Source organism: Choloepus didactylus, chromosome 2 (genome assembly GCF_015220235.1).
Source record: "Choloepus didactylus isolate mChoDid1 chromosome 2, mChoDid1.pri, whole genome shotgun sequence".
Classification (NCBI taxonomy): domain Eukaryota; kingdom Metazoa; phylum Chordata; class Mammalia; order Pilosa; family Megalonychidae; genus Choloepus; species Choloepus didactylus.
Window position 1 is genome coordinate 91,741,583 of NC_051308.1, and position 20,978 is coordinate 91,762,560.

The following is a 20,978-nucleotide window of genomic DNA, read 5'->3' on the forward strand; positions in this document are numbered from 1 at the left end:
ATATCTTAAAATCAGGGCCATGTCTAAAACTGATAAATCAAAGCAGCAAGATAAGCATAATTGGAGAAAGAGTTGAAATTTGTTGCTGCTGGGGAGCAAGAAATTCTTGGTAGGGAAGTGTGGTAGTGGTGGTTGTGTGTGCATGTGCATGAAGGGGTGGGGAACAGAGAACTGTTGTTTATTAGTACATGCCTTGAAAACTAACTCCTCATAACTTTAGTATTTTTTAAAATCTGTTTTACTTTACTTCTTGCCTTTGTCATTCCCTCAGTTTCCTCTTTCATCCTATTTTAGAACTGAACTTTACATCAGAAACAAAAATAAAATGAAGTTGACTATCAGGGAACACTGAGTCTACTATATAAATACAGCAGGGGAGTGGGGGTGGGGGGTGGAGCTTTACTTTTACCAGAAACAAATAGACTATTGGCAAGAATTTTCAATCATTGTTTTAAGTTTTTGTTTTTGTTTTTGTTTTTTTTTCCCTCCTGTACAGTTATAATTGAGAGAGGAAAAATAAGCCCAGAATTACAAATGCTAGGTTCTACTTAAATGTAAAAATTAATGATCCTAAAGATAGCACCTAATAAGAGAAAAGCTCATAAAGCAAAAATCACATGTATCCTACTAAATAAGGTCAAAACTGTCATTTTAGTGCTTAAAAAGGAGAAATTATGAGTGTATAAGGAACAAAATGTTTATACGAAAGTATGATCACTTCACAGTTGGCTGAAATGCAATGAATTATTTAATGGGATGATGCTATATTAACTGTAAAAGTGGCAAAAACTTAAATCTAGGTTTAGGTTAGTGGAGATTTGTAAGTTCTCTTTCTAAGAACAGAAGAACCAGTAATTAATAAAGACAAGTGTTCAGATTTATTTGGAAATTCACAGTTTCTAATGGCACTACAGCCCCATAGTTACATATTATAAGTCCTCTTTCCACAACATTGGATGCTGCACAGTGTAACTTCCCACTCTACCTATACTCTCATCTGGACCCCTTTTCAATGGGCTTCTATATTATCAGGCCCTCTAGCTCTGAATAGCTATTGTGCAGAATGGAAAAAAATTAAATCATCTAAAACATACTGTTAACCTAACATGAAAACAGCAACTTAAACAAACAAAGGCTTTAAATAAGTCACATTACAAACAATACCCCAAGATGGGTATTAGACAAGTTAAAAAAACAGTTATTATTAAAAGTGCTCAGTAAGTTATAACTTAAATCTTACAACACAAAATGGTCAATTTGCTCCCTTTCATAAAGAAACATATCCAACCACTCCCATTCACCCCAGCAAGAAATCATTTTATTCAAATACAGTCACTGCCAATTATTTTTTAAAAGGAAAAAAAAAGACAAAATGAAGACACACACATTGACGTAACACATGTATACCTCTGCACATCTGTAGCCAATACAAAGCAAACATCAAGGAATAATCCCTTTAGAATTGACCAATTAGACAAGGCTTGACAAACTCACTAGCTGATCCTGGGTATATGACATAGGCAGTGATTATATCATGAGAGACCTGGACTCATCTGTCAAACTTTCAAATTTTATATTTGTAGTAACAGAAAACAATGATCTGAAAGTCTGGAAGATTACTGTTGATTGTGAATGTTTAAAAGTATGGCAGCCAAAGAAAACCTTCACAGGTAGTTAAATATCTTTAAAAGGCAACTATCAAAAATTTGTTTGCAAATACCAGTCGTTTGGAAGATCTTGTATGATGTCTTTTTTTCCTTCTCATTGAGTTAAAACTAAGGAAAAAATAATCCAGTCAAAATGAGTTTAAATGAAAATATCATTAACTGCTTCACCATCTACCTAAAAGAATATACTTCAAAATCCAGCAGTGTTTTTTCCAGTGAGTTTGTTAAACAGAGATCTAGTTGGCAAGTCTTTGGGGCTATTTATGCTGTCTGACCCACATTGCTGAGCTTCAGGCACAAATCACCTTAAAGCCCTGTAGTGTTTGCAGCTTCCAAAAAACTAACAAGTTATAAAAGAAATCAAATGACAGAAAAAATTCTCCCTCCTCTTCCAGTGGCATTATAAATAGACAAAAGGCACATAAATATGGGAAGGTGCAAGAAATAGGAACAAAGCTAAAGGAAGAGGTTTAGTTAGGCTTTAATTCCTATCCCACCCAAGGAACTGGGCTTCCAAATTACCTTTGTCCCAGTTATTAATCTGTGAAAAAAACATCTTTATAAAATGTCTATCAATGTCCTTTTAGGAAGTGATCAGCCTTGTAAAACTGTAGTCCATTAACCAAGATTGACACAATCCCATCTACTTTTTTAAAAAAGGCAGAAATCATAATTTCTGAATACTTTTCCATTAATATTTCTCCCTCCCCCAATCCCTTCAAATACCACAGACTGTTCTTCAAAGAACAAAAAAAAGTCTCCAGAATGAAAAGTTCAATTAATTTTAGATATTTCCCGAGACTGCTGTAACACCAAATGTTCCCACGGTGATTTGTTTGTTTCCTTTGATTATGTCATGCAGGCTCGGCAATGATCCTGACTTAGTCTGTATTAAACTTTTTATCAGTTTTCCTTGGTCTTGGACTTTAGATCGCCTTCGTTTTAAAGCCCTTTTCTCAGTTTTTGTCTTTTGAGACTGCCCATTACACAGACTCGTGCAAGCTGAAATGCCACAAAAATAAGACTCTTCTGACTGTGATGAAGTTTCTGAGCTCCCTTCAGATGGAGGACCCTTATAAGAAGAGTGATAAACTTCTCCCATATTAGAAAAATCTCTCTGGTTCGTAAAGGGCTTCCTTCCTTTTATGTCTCCATTGGCTATAGGGTGCAATGGATCTGCTGGCTTAATGGTCTCAATTTTTTCAGTTTTGTACTTGCAGCGTTTCTTCTATAACACAGGTAAAAGAAAGGATAGGAATTAGAGCTCCAATAGTTACCCAATCAAACATCTTAAAGAGCTGAACTAAAAGAGGAAAGTGCCACCTCCTGGTGAAAAGTAAAACAGCATTATAAACAGCACATATACACTGCCATGTTCTGTTTAGACACCATTACCTTTCCATTTTGTAAATTCTATTACTCAAGCAAAACTCTTAATTACTTATCTGCAACCTCTGAATATGGGTATAGAGTTATAACTAAATAACTAACAGCTGAATACTTCCTATATGCTAGATATTATAATACTTGTGTGTGTGTGTGTGTGTGTGTGTGTGTGTGTATCTTACTTATTAACCCTGAAAGGTGGATTTCTTTATTCCTGGTGTGTGCGTGTGTGTGTGTGTGTGTGTGTGTGTGTGTATCTTACTTATTAACCCTGAAAGGTGGATTTCTTTATTCCTGGTTCCTAGATGAGAAAAACAAAGCTCAGAGGTCTGGTTCCTTGCCCAAATTACGAAGTAGTAAATGGCCAAGTTGGGATTGAAAAAGTTCAAATACTCTCATCTAGAGAAATTAGCCCTGATCAAAGTGACTATAACATATATGAAAGGCAAAACAGAAAGAGCATGGACTTTGCAGTCAAAAAGGCACAAGTATTATTCAGAGTTTTGCCACCTATTTGATGGGTCACTTAAAGACACAAACTCTTGAGTTTCAATTTTCTCGTCTAAATAATAGGGATAATACCATCTTTAGGTTGTTGGTGGAACTACAGGAATAATACATGCACTGTGCCTGACATGCACTCAATAAATAATGACTATCATCCAGGGATCAGCAAACTTTTTTTGTAAAGGACCAGACAGTAAATATTTTAGGCTTTGTAGGTCACATACTATCTGTGATGCATATTCATTTTATTTTACAACCTTTAAAAAATAAGAAAACCATGCTTAGCTCCCAGCTGTAAGAAAAAGGCCTAAGATTTAGCCTGCAGGTCAGATCATGGTTTGCCGATCCTTGTAAACATTTATTTATAATATTACAATGATTAGAAAATAATATATATGATCTTATATGTAATATAATATATGATATTATATTACAATGATTAGACAATAACAGTAAGTTTAAGGGCTACTTAAAGGTTACATTAAACCCTTCAATCAAATATTTCTTCATCTATTACCACATAATAAGCCAATATACCCTTGAAAAGAAACAAAATATTACCTTTTTTTCTGGAGAAAACTTGAGGGGTTCTACGATGTACAAATCATTTGGGTCTACTATAAATGTAAAAAAATAAAGCAGAAATAAAATTGGAAGTGGATTATGCTATTATTAAACACTGTAAGATATATAGTATTAGTATAAGTACAGTAAATATAATGTAATATAATATAATATCCCCCAATGACTATTTTCCTAATAGAACCAATAAATTTATACCAGATTAACTGTATATTTACGCATTTTAAATTGGTAAGCCAAAATAGGCAGGTGGGAAATGGTTATCACTCTTATTTTGGACTTCATTGGTCACCATCAAATCTCAGTCCTCTCTTGTTAATTTTTAAGGATCCTTCTTTGGACCCAGTCCTACCTTCTTACCTGAGGAGAAAAATAACATTGCTGGATAAGCTAAGACCAGACCCAAAGATCATGTGAATATTTTCCTAAAAGAATAAACTCTAAAAAGAGTCACAAATGTTGATTAACAATGTGCAACAAGCAGTTGTCACCATGAATGAAAGCCAGTTAGAGGAACATATATACAAAAATAGATCCAAGAAATGTTTTTGTTTGTTAATATGATCAAAACTATGAACCCTAAAGTCTAATAACAGCTTAAACATACAATATCATGAGCAAACAATAATGAATAAATACTTCTGGCATGTTGAATAAATTAAATCTTAGTTATAGCTCAATGTTTCTAAGACTTGATTACTTTAAGCGCATTCAAGATACCCTTACCCCACCCCCACACTGACAAGTTAATGTACATGTAAGAGTACTGCTATGAGACTTTAGTCCTATTGAACCCATTAAAAGTAAATGATTGGAGAGGCGGGGCAAGATGGCGGAGTGGTGAGGAGCAGAATTTCGTCTCTCCCCTAAAGCAGCTGGCAATTACCCAAGAACTATATGAAACAGTGCTTTCGGGGTCTCCAGTAACCAGTCACACATCGGACGCAAGTTTGGAATTGAAGGAAAAGCTGAGATCGCAGCAAACATTGTAAGTTCCCCGGACCAGAGGTCTGGCGCCCCTCCCCACCCAGACCTCACAGACTGTCTTGCTGCCAGCTCCCTGAAAGGGGGTGGGAAAAAAAAAACCAAAAAACAGCAATCTGCTGAGGGCAAGAAGGGAGGCTCAACCCAGCCTCAACTGCAGAATTAACAAATTAATTAACTAATTTTGGGAGCTGGGGTGCTAAAGAAGGGCTGGGCTCTGAGAAGTGGGGGCACGTAAAAGCGGGCACCCATTCCCAGACTCCAAAAAAGCCATTTTTTTTTTCCCTACATTTTGTCCCTTCTGGCTTCTCACTGATCCCTTGTCTTTTTGCATTTCAATAGCCCAGGGCATGGGTGGAACTGAAGCTGTTGGAGAGTAATTATCAGACAATAGCCCAAAGCATATCTTTAAATGCTCTATTCTGACACTGACAAAACTTCCAGGCTGGGGAAAGACTTTTAAAAGAGACTCTTTTTTTTTTTTTCCCCCCTTTTTTCTTTTTCTTGATTTCTTTTCTATTTTTTTTTTTTTTTTAAATCTAAAAGTAATATATGTGGTTATTTTCTATCGGAAAGCCCAGGTTGAGGGACTAGGCTGGGCTTGGGGGAGACAGAATACCCACAGTGTCTTTGAATTCCGTATCCACTACTGAAGGTCTCCACCCCCCGTCTTTAATTGGCAACTTAGGCTGACCAAGGAATCTACCTGGAGAGGCCCCAAAGAGGAGAGGGGAGAAGGGAATAGTGCCCCTGAGAGACAACTGGAGTTCTGAGGATTGGGAGAGTGGAGGGAGGTCCAGCTCAACTGGCAATCCTCCTTCTGGGAATTCAGACCCCAGAGGCTGGAATTCAGATTCTGGCTTCAGTCAGCCACGCCCCCAACAGGATCAGAGTCACCAGGAGAACTAAAGTCTCCACACCTCCTTACACTGGTGGGGGAGCTGCGGGCTGGCCAGCGCCACCTACTGGACAGGAGAGGAAAAGAACCAATTCTAAAGGCCTCATAGGAGGGTCTCAGTCTCAGGAAAACTCCATACCCTCCCAATGAGACCTGGGCCTCACTAGACTGGGAAAATCTGACTAGGGTCGACCATATCTGAGGAGACCCACTCACAAAAAGGTTACAGAGAGGCAGAGCAAGAAACAGAAAAAACAAGGGGGGAAAAATTCTGATCAACTAAATAGAACCTAAGTTAGAGGTCTAGAATAAGTTGAACTGAATAACAGAGGCCAGAGAACAAAGCCAACCCACAAGAAAACCACTAGGTAAAAGACAGAAAACAAGCTCCAAAATAAACTAATCAAGAAAATCAGATGCCTAGACAACTTAAGATAACAAGCCATACCAGGAAACATGAAAACATGGACCAGCCAAAGGAACAAACTAATAGCTCAGCTGAGACACAGGAGTGGAGGCAACTAATAATAAATAAATTTGATGAAATGAAAGAAGATATAGCAAAAGAGCTGAAGGATATAAAGAAGACACTGGATGACCATAAAGAAGAATTCATAAACTTAAAAAAACAAATGGCAGAACTCATGGGAATGAAGGCCACAATGGAGGAGATGAAAAACACAATGGAGGGACACAACAGTAGATTTGAACAGGCAGAAGAAAGGATCAGTGAACTGGAAGACAGGTCATTCGAATTCATACACACAAAAGAACAGATGGTGAAAAAAATGGAAAAATATGAGCAGGGTCTTAGGGAGCTGAGTGACAACATGAAACGCACAAATATATTTGTTATGGGTATCCCAGAAGGAGAAGAGAGGGGAAAAAGGGCAGAAAGGGTAATAGAAGACATATTCACTGAAACTTTCCCAACTCTTATAAAAGACAGAAAATTAGAGATTCAAGAAGTACAACGTACCCCAAATAGACTAGATCCCAATAGACCTACTCCAAGACACTTACTGGTCAGACTGTCCAATGTCAAAGACAAAGAGAAGATTCTGAAAGCAGCAAGAGAAAAGCAATCCATCACATACAAGGGAAGGTCAATAAGACTATGTACAGATTTCTCTGCAGAAACCATGGAGGCAAGAAGACAGTGGCATGATATATTTAAGATACTGAAAGAGAAAAACTGCCAACCAAGAATTCTATATCCAGCAAAACTTTCCTTCAAAAATGAGGGAGAGATTAAAACATTTTCAGACAAACAGACACTGAGAGAGTTTGTGAATAAGAGACCGGCACTACAAGAAATACTAAAGGGAGTGCTACAGGCTGATAGGAAAAGACAGGAGAGAGAGAGTTGGAGAAGAGTGCAGAAATGAAGACTATCAGGAAAGGTAAAAGGAGAGGAAAAAATAAGATATGAAATATAAATTCCAAAAAACAAAATGGTAGTAGAAAGTACTGCCCTTACAGTAATAATACTAAATGTAAATGGATTAAACTCCCCAATAAAAAGACACAGACTGGCAGAATGGATTAAAAAACAGGACCCATCTATATGCTGTCTACAAGAAACTCACTTTAGACACAAGGACAAACATAGACTGAAAGTGAAAGGTTGGAAAAAGATATTTCATGCAAACAACAACCAGAAAAAAGCGGGAGTAGCTATATTAATATCAGACAAGTTAGACTTCAAAAGTGAAACAATTAAAAGAGACAAAGAAGGACACTATATATTAATAAAAGGGTCAATTCATCAACAAAACATAACAGTCATAAATATTTATGCACCAAGCCAGAATGCCCCAAAATTCATGAGGCAAACACTGCGATCACTGAAAGGAGAAATAGATACCTCTACAATAAGAGTTGGAGACTTCAATACACCACTCTCATCAATGGATAGAACATCTAGACAGAGGATCACTAAAGAAACAGAGATGTTGAACTGTATGATAAATGAACTAGACTTGACAGACATCTATAGAACACTACATCCAACAACAGCAGGATACACTTTTTTCTCAAGTGCTCGTGGAACATTCTCTAGGATAGACCACATGTTGGGTCACAAAGCAAGTCTCAACAAATTTAAAAATATTGATATTATACAAAACACTTTCTCAGACCACAATGGAATGAAGTTGGAAATAAATAAAAGGCAGAAGGTCATAAAATTCAAACATATGGAGGCTAAACAACACCCTCTTAGAAAACCAGTGGGTAAAGGAAGAAATTACAAGAGAAATTAGTAAATACCTCGAGGCAAATGACAATGAAAACACAACTTATCAAAACTTATGGGATGCAGCAAAGGCGGTGCTGAGAGGGAAATTTATTGCCCTAAATGCCTATATTAAAAGAGAAGAGAGAGCAAAAATCGAAGAGTTAACTGCTCACCTGGAGGAATCAGAGAAAGAATAGCAAACTAACCCCAAAGCAAGCAGAAGGGAAGAAGTAACAAAGATTAGAGCAGAAATAAATGCAATTGAGAACAGGAAAACAATAGAGAGAATCAACAAAACCAGAAGTTGGTTCTTTTGAGAAAATCAATAAAATCGATGGACCACTGGCTAGGCTAACCAAAAAAAAGAGAGAGCAGATGCAAATAAACACAGTCAGAAATGGGAAAGGAAATATAACTACCGACCCTGCAGAAATTAAGGAGATAATGAGAAGATACTATGAGCAACTATATGCTAATAAACTAGACAACTTAGATGAAATGGACAACTTCCTAGAAAAGCATAAACAACCAACATTAACTCAAGAAGAAATAGATGACCTCAACAAACCAATCACAAGTAAAGAGATTGAGTCAGTCATCAAAAAGCTCCCAAAAAGGAAAAGCCCAGGACCAGATGGTTTCACATGTGAATTCTACCAAGCATTCAAGAACGAATTAGTACCAATCCTGCTCAATCTCTTCAAAAAAATTGAAGAAGAGGGAAAGCTACCGAACTCTTTCTATGAAGCCATCATCACCCTAATACCAAAACCAGGCAAAGATACTACAAAAAAAAGAAAATTATAGACCAATTTCTTTAATGAATATAGATGCAAAAATCCTCAACAAAATACTCGCAAATCGAATCCAGCAGCACATTAAAAGAATTATACACCACGACCAGGTGGGATTTATTCCAGGTATGCAAGGCTGGTTCAACACAAGAAAATCAATTAATGTAATATACCACATCAATAAATCAAAGCAGAAGAACCACATGATCATCTCGATTGATGCAGAAAAGGCATTTGACAAAAGTCAACATCCTTTCTTGATGAAAACACTTCAAAGGATAGGAATAGAAGGGAACTTTTTCAATATGATAAAGGCAATATATGAAAAACCCACAGCTAACATCACACTCAATGGGGAGAGACTGAAAGCTTTTCCTCTAAGATCAAGAACAAGACAGGGATGCCCACTATCACCATTGTTATTCAACATTGTGCTCTAAGTTCTAGCTAGAGCAATTAGGAAAGAAAAAGAAATAAAAGGCATCCAAATTGGAGAGGAAGAAGTAAAACTTTCACTATTTGCAGATGACATGATTCTATATGTAGGAAATCCAGAAAAATCTACAGCAAAGCTACTAGAACTAGTCAATGAATACAGCAAAGTAGCAGGCTACAAGATCAACACGCAAAAATCTGTAGTGTTCCCATACACAAGTAATGTGCAACAAGAGGAGGAAATCAAGAAAAAAATCCCATTTACAATAGCAACCAAAAGAATCAAGTATTTAGGAATAAACTTAACCAAGGACACAAAAGACCTTTACATAGAAAACTATAAGAAACTGCTAAAAGAAATTGAACAAGACCTAAAAAAATGGAAGAACATACCATGTTCACGGATTGGAAGACTAAATATAGTTAAGATGGCAATTTTACCTAAACTGATTTACAGATTCAATGCAATACCAATTCAGATCCCAACAACTTACTTTACAGAAATAGAAAAACCAATAACTAAATTTATTTGGAAGGGTAAGGTGCCCCGAATAGCCAAAAATATCTTGAGAAAGAGGAATGAAGTGGGAGGTCTCACACTACCTGACTTTGAAGCATATTACAAAGCTACAGTGCTCAAAACAGCATGGTACTGGCATAAGGACAGATATACTGATCAATGGAATTGAACTGAGTGTTCAGAAGTAGACCCTCGCATCTATGGACAACTGATCTTTGATAAGGCAGTGAAGCCGAAGCAACTGGGAAAGAGCAGCCTGTTCAATAAATGGTGTTTGGAGAACTGGATATCCATTTCCAAAAGAATGAAAGAGGATGTCCATCTCACACCTTATACCAAAATTAACTCAAAGTGGATCAAAGACCTAAACATTAGCACCAAGACCATAAAACTCTTAGAAGAAAATGTAGGGCAATATCTTAAAGATCTTGTGATATGAGGTGGTTTCTTAGACCTCACACCCAAGGCACGAGCAACCAAAGAACAAATAGACAAATGGGATCTCCTCAAAATTAAACACTTTTGTACATCAAAGGACTTTGTCAGAAAAGTAAAAAGGCAACCTACACAATGGGAGACGATATTTGGAAACCACATATCAGATAAGGGTTTAATATCCCGAATATATAAAGGAATCCTGCATCTCAATAACAGAAAGACAAACAATCCAATTAAAAAATGGGCAAAGGACATGAACATACATTTTTCTGAAGAGGAAATACAAATGGCTCAAAAACATATGAAAAAATTGCTCAACTTCACTGGCTATTAAGGAAATGCAAATCAAAACCACAATGAGATATCATCTCACACCTACCAGAATGGCCATTATCCAAAAAACAGAAAATGACAAGTGCTGGAGAGGATATGTGGAGAAAGAGGCACACTTATTCATTGTTGGTGGGAATGTAGAATGGTGCAACCACTCTGGAAGACAGTGTGGAGGTTCCTCAGGAAGCTAAATATAGATTTGCCATATGACCCAGCTATTCCACTGCTAGGTATATACTCAGAGGAATTGAAACTTAAGACACAAACAGACATTTGTAAACCGATGTTTACTGCAGCATTATTCACAATTGCCAAGAGATGGAAACAGCCCAAATGTCCATCAAAGGACGAGTGGATAAACAAACTGTGGTATATACACATGATGGAATATTATGCAGCTGTAAGACAGAACAAAGACAGGGATCATGTAATAATGTGGATGAACCTTGAGGACATTATGTTGAGTGAAGTTAGCCAGAAACAAAAGGACAGATTCTGTATGGTCTCACTAATATGAACAGACATTAATGAACAAACTTTGGGAGTTAAAAGCTGACAACACAGGCGACCAGGAGATAGAAAGAGGGCAGAGACGAGCCATTTGATGCTGAAGGACTACAGAATGTTTAGGATTGATTGCATAGATCCAGAAATAGATAGCATAATACTGTGTGATGGTAGCACAGTATTGTAAATACACTGAACAAAGATGTCTGTGAGTTAAGCTGAAAGAGGTGGGATAGGAGAATGTATGACACCAGAGGTAAAGATAGATGATAAAGACTGGGACTGTATAACGTGGCAAAAACTGGAGTGGCCAATGACTGTTACTAAATATACAAATATAAAAATGTTTTTGCATGTGGGAAAGCAAATGAATGTCAACCATGCAGAGAGTTGAAAAGGGGATGGTATTCAGGAAAAAACATAATCAAAGCAAACTGGAGTCTATGGTCAACAGTAACATTGTAATATACCTCCATGAAATGTAACAAAGGCAATATGCCAATGCCAAATGTATATGAGGGGGATATAGGGGAGGAATATGGGATTCTTGGTAGTGGTGTTATTTGCTGTCCTTACTAGTATACTGTATTGTATGACATGTTATTTTTCTTATCATTTTTTTCTTATTGCTAAAAAAAAAAAAACAATTTTTCTTGTAGTAATCAATATGTTCAAGTGCTGATTGTGGTGATAAATGTACAACTTTATGATGATACCATGAACAACTGATTGTACACTGTGGATAAATGCATGGTATGTGAATACAACTCTACAAAATTGTAGGAAAATATATATATAGGAGTAAAAGTGTTGGAGAAAACATGGTGAGAGGGATGATGCCTCACCAATATGGACTAACTACAATGTGTAAACTCAGAATTGAATCTTAGAACATAGCCTAACATGGACATAATAACTGTAATAGTCCCTAGATTGTAAGCTCTTACAGCACTTAACTCTATCCCTGAATTGTAAGGCCTGTCTCTAAACTTTGAGATGCTGATCCCCTAGCGTATAACCTGATTGGTCTCTGGAACAATGCTTATCTCTGAGACACCTGAAACTCAGAGCTCAGCAGATATGAATGTCAGTATTAGTGCATACAGCCACTGTCAAAAAAAAAAAAAAGCTGAAAAAGAGCCCAGACTTCAATTAGTAATATGAATGAAGCAGGTCTGGTTAAGACCAGGGCAAGGGTAAAGGTTGAAACTGATTGTGTTTTAAAATTTCAACTTCCGTGTGAGACCAAGGGAAGAGGTATCTATTTGGTACAGGATCTAAATTTTCTAAATGGTACAACTCTACAGTCGATTTGTTCAAACACAACAACTGCACGGAACTATGAATAGGAAGTGAGATACGGTACGTTAATATAGGCTGGAGTGAAATAGTGACACATCCCAGAGTAATTTGGGCAGATAATAAAAAAATATATTTACAGCCTCCCCCTCCCCAGCCCCGAGGATCTGGGGGAAGGTGTGGATGTGTTGGACATCCTCACCTGGACTGGTGTTGATGTTGTCACAAACATTGGGACTGGCGGTTTGATGTGCTGAGCCCTCGAGCATGGGACTTGCCCTTATGAAGCTCGTTACCGCAAAGAAGAGTCTAAACTTGCATGTGGTTGTGCCTAAGAGTCTCCCCCTGAGTACCCCTTTGTTGCTCAGATGTGGCCCTCTCTCTCTCTAACTGAGCCATCTCGACAGGTGAACTCGCTGCCTTCCCCCCTACGTGGGACCCGACTCCCAGGGCTGCAAATCTCCCTGGCAAGGCAGAATATGACTCCCAGGGATGAATGTGGACCCGGCATCGTGGGACTGAGAGTATCTTTTGACCAAAAGGGGGATGCAAAATGAGACGAAATAGTCTCAGTGGCTCAGAGATTTCAAATGGAGTCGAGAGGTCACTCTGGTGGACATTCTTTTGCACTATATAGATAACACCTCTTAGGTTTTAATGTATTGGAATAGCTAGAAGTAAATACCTGACACTACCAAACTCCAACCCAGCAGTCTGGACTCCTGAAGACAATTACATAATAATGTAGATTACAACGGGTGACAGTGTGATTGTGAAGACCTTGTGGATCACACCCCCTTTATCTAGTGTATGGATGAGTAGAAAAATGGGGATAAAAACTAAAGGACAAATGGGATGGGATGGGGGGATGATTTGGGTGTTCTCTTTTCACTTTTATTTTTTATTCTTGTTCTGGTTCTTTCTGATGTAAGGAAAATGTTCAGAGATAGATTGTGGTGATGAATGCATAATTATGTTATCATACTGTGGACAGTGGATTGTGTACCATGGATGATTGTATGGTGTACAAATGTATTTCAATAAAACTGAATTTAAAAAAAAAAAAAAAAAGTAAATGATTTACTGCTTAATTGGTAGAGTTTATGCTTTAGGTAATGAAAAAAATTTGGTAATGGATGATGGTGATGGTAGCACAATATTGTGAATTAATTAACACCACTGACTTATGTATTTGAATGGCATTAACAGGAAAAATTTTAGGTTGTATATATGTTACTAAACAAAAATATTTGAAAAAATAGGCCTGTACAACAGTGATCCCTAATGTAAACAATGGACTATAGTTAACAGCATAATTATAATAATATTGTTTCATCAATTGTAACAAAGGCACCACACTAATGCAAAGTGTTAATAACAAGAAAAACTGTGTGTGGGGGTGGGGAGGACTCCATTTTCGGCAAGATTTTTCTGTAAACCTGCAACTTCTGTAATAAAAAAGTTTTAAATAAAAATAAAGTTTAAAAAGGGGCAAGAGGAAATTTTGGGGTGTGATAAATATATCAACACTTACTAAGTTATAAACTTTAAATATTGTTTTCCAATTTTACCTCAATAAAGCTGTTCTTTAAAAAAAGTAAACAAATTAAGATTTGACAGAGGCAATAACTAATTTGATAAGTAGCAGCAAAAATCTCAATAAACCTCATACATCAGAGATTTACTAATAACACTAATCAATCAATTATATTTTTTACATTATGACCTAGCATTTTGCTGAAAAGTCATAAAAGCATCCTACAGGTCCTCCAAATAGTTATTTCCATCAGATCACTATGAAAATATCACTCAAGTTGCTTGGGGGAAAAAAAGATGATGTCCACTTCTAGAAATATATGTTAGGTTATTCAGATCAACCTCTCCATTGAGACAACTAAATAGGATGTATTTCTAAAAACCACTGAAAGCACTGAAGAGCTGCCCAGATAGTAAGTAATCCTAAAGACAAAAGTGAAGGGAAAGTAGGAACCTAGACAGTAAGGTGAAATGCAAAAGTAGTCTGTCCTGAGGGTATTTGCCAATGCAAGTTGTGAATTTTAGTTTTGATGGTTTCTTACCTAGTAGACCTGAAATCAAATCCTAGGACTCACTCAAAGTAGTAGTCTAAAAAGACACCTCCCCGTCTCCACAGTAAGTTGGAAATCCAAAAGACTAACCCCAAAGAGAAAGAGTGAAGCCATGCAGGGACTTGTATCACCTCGTAGTTCAAAAATCCTCAAGCCACCATAAAGTAGCCTTGGACTGGTACTGCTTCTATAAATCCAGCAAAAACAAACACAAAGTCTCTGGAATAAGGGCCTACATTCTAGACCTCAAAATATCCCTACAAATAATTTTTCAAAGACAAGGAGTGGCACACAAAGATAACAAAGCATGCAAGACATAAAACACCTCAAGCAAGAGCCTATAAAAACAATTTATGACAGGATTTATAAAAATTTAAAATACTAGAATTATCAGACACAGACTACAAAAACAATTATGCTTATTATATTTAAATAAGTAAAAAAAGCTTTAAAATATCTGCAGGAAACGAACAAGAAAGGGACCTAGAAGAGATTTAAAAAAAAAAAAAAAACAACCAACCAACCAATGGGTGAATTTAATGGCAGGTAGATACAGCTGAAGAAAGTGTAACCTGGACGACTGATCAGAAGAAATCATCCAGAAGGTAGCACAGAAAGGCAAAAAGATGGAAAATGCTGGAGAGTTCAGGAAACAAAGAGGATACAAATGAGAAGGACTAAAATTTAATGAAGTTGGAGAACCTAAAAGAGAATGGGACAGAGGTAATATTTGGGGGGCGGAGGGTGGGGTGGGGGGGTGAGGTAGGGGTTGAGAATTTACCAATATTGATCAAAGATACCAATTCAAAGATTCAAAGATGCCAAAAAACTCTCAACAAGAGTAAAGAAAAACAGAAGATTTCAAGTTGTAGGAAAATAATCACAAATGGAAGGTCTTAGAAAGAATGATTGAAGAGCAAAGAAATTAGAATATTAACTGTAAAATAATAATACTTTGTTAAGTTAAAACTAAGCAGACAAAATTAAAATTAAAATATGCAAGAATAACAATATAAAAATCAGGTTGGAATAAAAAAAGAGTTAATGTATTTTAAGAACTTTGTATTGTCCAGGAGGAGGTGAAAGTATTGATTAACTTTAGACCTTAAGTATTTGTCACCAGTAAAGGAACAGAAACAGTGTACATCTTCCAATCTAATGGCAACAAAAGGCAATTATCTTCTCCATCACCCAACATAAAGTCTGAATGAAGGCAAGGAAGGGGAGGAAAAAACACAGACAAAAGATATAAGAACACCTTTATGTTAATAAACTTTAACATTTAGATGAAATGGAAGAATTCCTTGAACTTTTTTATTTAAAGTGACCAAAAAAAACTTGGTTCCTATAATCTGAATTAAAGGTCAAGAACTTTTCTCATAAAGAAAATTCCAGAACTATGACTTTACTGATTCAAGGAAGAAATAATTATAATCTCAAACTCTTCAGAGAATATTAAAAAAGACAAAGCATTGTCCATGTAATTTAAGTCTTACATATCAAAATCCAACAGTCTTGAGAAATAAAAAAACTACATGGCAATCTTATTCTTGAACAATAGTTGCAAAATACCCAAATAATTATCAAAAAAATTATGTAAAATTGAAAACAGGTATATACACAAAATACAAACACATATTAAATAACTCATCATGATCATCAATTTGTGTTTACTAATGGGATATTTAACATTAGAAAATCAACTAATATAATTCATTTCGTTAACATTAAAAATGATCTTAAATGATGTAGCAAAAAGTATTTTGCAAAATAAAACACAGATTCATGAAGGAGGGGATCTATTAGGAATAGAGGGTGAACTTCCAAAGGGCATCTACAAAATACCTATGGCAAATATAATACTATTATTAATAGTGAAACACTGCAAGTTTTCCCTTTAAGATTAGCAATAAGATAGATTCCCGTCTGTCATTTCTATTCAACACTGCTGAAAATGCTAGCCACTGCAGTTAGGCAAGCAAAGGAAATAAAAGCTAGCAACAGGAAAAAAGAAAGAAAATTATCTCTGTTCTTAGAAGATGTGCCTATAGTCACACAAAATGCACAGTAACCTACAAATGAACTGTTTGAGTAAAACAAGGTTACTGTATATAAAATCAATATACAAAACTCAATTGTAATTCTATATACCAGCAATAAACACAAACACACACACACACACAATACTATTTACAACAGAATAAAAAATATACTAGGAATAAAACTAAATGATTGTACGATATGTGAATATATCTCAATAAAACTGAATTTAAAAAATCGGAAAAAAAAAAACCTAAATAAAAGTTAACCTCTTTGGAGAAAACAGATCTACTATGTTCTTCCCAAATTGATTTGTAAAGTCTATGTAATCTCAATCAAAAGTCTAACATTTTTTGTTTTGCCTAATATTTTCATTTTATGGAAAATTTAGGTGATTATAAATATTTTATATGGAAATACAAAGAGCCAATAATAGCCAAGGAACTCTTGAAGAACAGCAACAAGGTAGGAGGACTTGGTTTACCAGATATCAACACTTATTAATGTAATGTGTTACTGACAAACAGTACAGACACAAATGCATATAGATATATATATAAATATATATAGATATATATAGATATATGTAGAGAGAGAGAGAGAGAGAGATAATATGACAAAGGTGGCAATTTACAGCAGTGAGGAGAGGACAGTCTTTTCAATTAACTGTTTTGAGACAACTGAATACCCATATAAAATTTTCTATTGGAATCCTTATCTAACATGAAATACAAAAAATCAATTCCAGGTAGATTAAAGACCTAAAAATGAGAAGCAAAATAAACACTAAAAAGATAAGAGAATATCTTTCATGAACTTGAAACAGGAAATTCTGTTTACATGAGGGAAGAAATTGCTAACCATAATGGTGGAAAAAAATTAATACATTTGATTATATTAAAATTAAGAGCTGCTTGACTTATTTCCAAGACTCCATGTAAACAGATTAAAAAGATAAATAAGACATCTTCACCATATTTAATCAATCAACAACTAGGATCCAAATCTAAAAAGAACTATAAACCAGTAAGAAAAAAACCCAGTAGAAGAATGGGCAAAAAACTTAAAAGGCCCAAGACAGCCACATGACCTAAGGCTTTCAGATAAATGCAAATTACAACTGCAATGAGATTAACAAAAATCTTTAAACTTGAAAATTCCAAATGTGGGAAAGAATGTAGAGCAACAGAAACGAACAGTGCTGGTGGGAGCATAAACTGACACAATCACTTTGGAAAACAGTCTACCATTATCTTGTAATTTGCAAATAAGCATACTTTACAACCCAGCAACTTTATATCTAGGTTATATCCCTAGAGAAATTCATGCAACCAATGTTCCAGTATACAAACACAAGAATGGTTACAGCAGCATTATTTTAATAGTCCTAAATTGTAAAGAATGGATAAATACACTGTAATTCATAGTCAGTCACTGAAATATTACACAATATTGAAAAGGAACTATAGTGATAGGCAATAATGTATATGAATCTTACAAATAGAATGCTGAATGACAGGAGACAAGAAAGAACACATACAATAATACGATTTCACTTATCAAAAGTTCAAATCTAGGCAAAAATCAAATTATATCGTTTAGGAATCAAAACACTGATGGTAAAACTATTAGGAAAATAAAAAATATGATTATCACAAAGTCAAGATAGTAGTTTCCACTGGGAGAAGGGATACCAAGAGGGTTGGCCATATTCTATTTTTTGATCTGGGTATTACTTTTACAGGCATCCACTTTAAAATTACTTCATAAATATACATTTTGGTTTTGTATACTTTTTATATCTCTTTTATTTCACAATAAAAATGCATTTCAAAAATCAAAGCAACTTTGATCCACCTGGGTGATCAACAAAAGTGACAGGTGCAAATCAAAACATAACTTGTGGAAAAAAGGAGACAACACAAGCAAAAGAAAGTTTATAATAGATTAATTTACAAACTGGATCATCTAAGTTCAGTTATATACAACCCTCAAATGCTTAATAGGCAAGACATTATGAATTTGCCCAATTCTGTATTAATAAATATTGAGTTTGTACAAGATAATAGACCTAATATAAAAATAGGAAATGGTCCCTTTTCACAGAGCTTAGAAGCAAAAATAAGGCAAAAGTGCAGGATGGTTAAACTCAGAGCTGACTATGATAAAACGCCATAGCAGAAGAAATACATGAATTCTTTAAGTAATAGCAGAATCAGGATTAAAGCCAGTCTCCTGCCTAGTTCTTCCTCTACTTGTAAAGATGAGCCAAGATGACATAGTTATTTTTTTTATTGTGAACTTTAACATCTATACACAACAGTGATAACTTTCAAAGTACGATTTAACAAGCAGACAGCAAATTTCAAAGAATGACATAATTATTGAAAATAGAAGTTAATCTATTATCAGATACAAAAAGCTATTCTATTTGGCTTTAAAGGGTTAAAGTATGGAGAAATAGTAACATAGCCATGATTTCCGTTCATAAATGAGACTAGAAATGCTGGGAGGGGAAAACATCTTTAATACACTTCCTAATTGCCTGAACACAGCTCAAATAAGGAATGCACATACACCCACCAGACTGGCTGAAAGACCATCAATACTAAATGTTAATGAGGATGTGGAGCAATTGGAATTCTCATGCATTCCCATTACACTGATGGGAGTGTAAATTCAGACAACATTCAGGAAAATTTGTGTGGTAGTATTTACTAAACCCAACAGAAATGCAGATGTGTTCATCAAAAGTATATAATAGCCTCAGACCGGAAATAATCCTAATGTGACTGAATAATGTGTAGTATATCTATATAATGAAATACTATACAGGAATGAGAATAAACAAACCACCATTACACTCAACGGCATGGTGAATCTCACAATCAATAGTTATTAGTCAAAATAGAAGCTACCATGGGAGGGGACTGGTAGTGACTAAAAGAGCATGAGAAAGTTTCTGGGATATTGGATAATGCTTTGCTCCTTAATCGGTGTTTTAGTTACTCAGGTGTGTTCAGTTTGTGAAAATTCATCGAGCTTAACATACGATAATTATAGTTTTCTGTATGCTTGTTGTATTTCAATTAAAACTTTTACTAATGAAGACATATGAACCAAAAGGAAAAAGAGAGAGTAAGGAAGGAGGAAGAGCTTTACTAGACCTAAATAAACACACATGTAATGAGTTTAGCCTGTAAAGCTCTGTGATAGGAGTAATCAATGAAGCTCAAGAATGATTACTTGAATAACCTAATTAACTGAAACATGCTGCTCAGTTACTAAATCCTAAAGAAAGGAAGAAATGCCAGTAATTATAAAGAAAACACTCCTAATTGAAATATGTATTTAATTTAGTTATTTTAGTATTGTTATAAAGATAAATTTCTAAGTCTCTCAATAAGGCACTAATTATAAAGGCACTGACATAGGAAAATAGCTGCTTAGAACACATCCATTCACTTACATCTAAATATTTACTGAGCATTAAAAATGGGACACAACTATGGTCTCTGGGGCTACAAAAAAAGAAAGGCCAATTTTTCATTAAGAAAGTGGCTCACAGTCCTGAACTACAGACAAAAGGGGTCCTACCTGTACTGGAAGAGAAGGCAGATAAGCACAGGATGCTATGGGAGCACATTCAGGTTTTCCATATCTGTTGAACTTTCTCAAACATCCCTTTCTAAAAAGAAATACTTCTAAACAGGAGCATGTGCCAGCAAAGCTACCAATGGCTAATTAAATAAATTAAACCTCTCCAACCCCACCCTCTGGGCTTTTAAGAATGAAGATAGACATAAAGTGTGAAAATGATAAAGTGTCTTTGAAACAACACAAACGTTACTTATATCCATTGTTCTGTAACAAATGGTCTTGAACACAGCACTGACACTAAACTTACTCCAGAAATAAGCTAGATTTGTGCTTATATATATTACATAGCCACAAAATCTACCTTCTTTGCCAGTTAACTGAAGAGACTTGGATCTGATGAGTGGGAATGAAGTTCTTCTTTTCAAATTCATATCATCATAGGAAGAGAAACACCTAAGACATAAAAAAAAAAAAATTATGATTGATATGAGTAAACTACATATAATTTACTCTGTAGCTAAGGCTGTATGAACTAGGCTATTAAGAACTGTACAAACCATATAGGGCTAATCCCTAAATTAACACTCCAGTTATAGCTAATACACGTAAAAAAGGATTTACAGATCTTTCTCTAAAAGGTACTATTAAAATATGTATTTTCT

The 20,978-nt window shown here is 35.4% G+C and overlaps 1 protein-coding gene across 4 annotated transcripts in view; it reads right to left on the bottom strand.

Moving 5' to 3' along the window:
- Positions 1-859: 859 nt before the first annotated feature.
- SUCO (SUN domain containing ossification factor) overlaps positions 860-20,978 on the bottom strand; it is a 100,361-nt gene continuing 80,242 nt past the window's right edge. For 2 of the 4 annotated variants that reach the window (XM_037825334.1, XM_037825332.1), the window contains exons 22-24: positions 20,678-20,769; positions 4,122-4,174; positions 860-2,895 (exon numbers count right to left, since the gene is read on the bottom strand). In XM_037825334.1, coding sequence (XP_037681262.1) covers positions 2,452-2,895; positions 4,122-4,174; positions 20,678-20,769 — 589 coding nt within the window. In that variant the 3' untranslated portion in view covers positions 860-2,451. Of the gene's footprint in view, positions 2,896-4,121; positions 4,178-20,677; positions 20,770-20,978 lie in introns of all 4 variants that reach the window. The other 2 variants (XM_037825333.1, XM_037825335.1) reach the window with 1 other exon arrangement.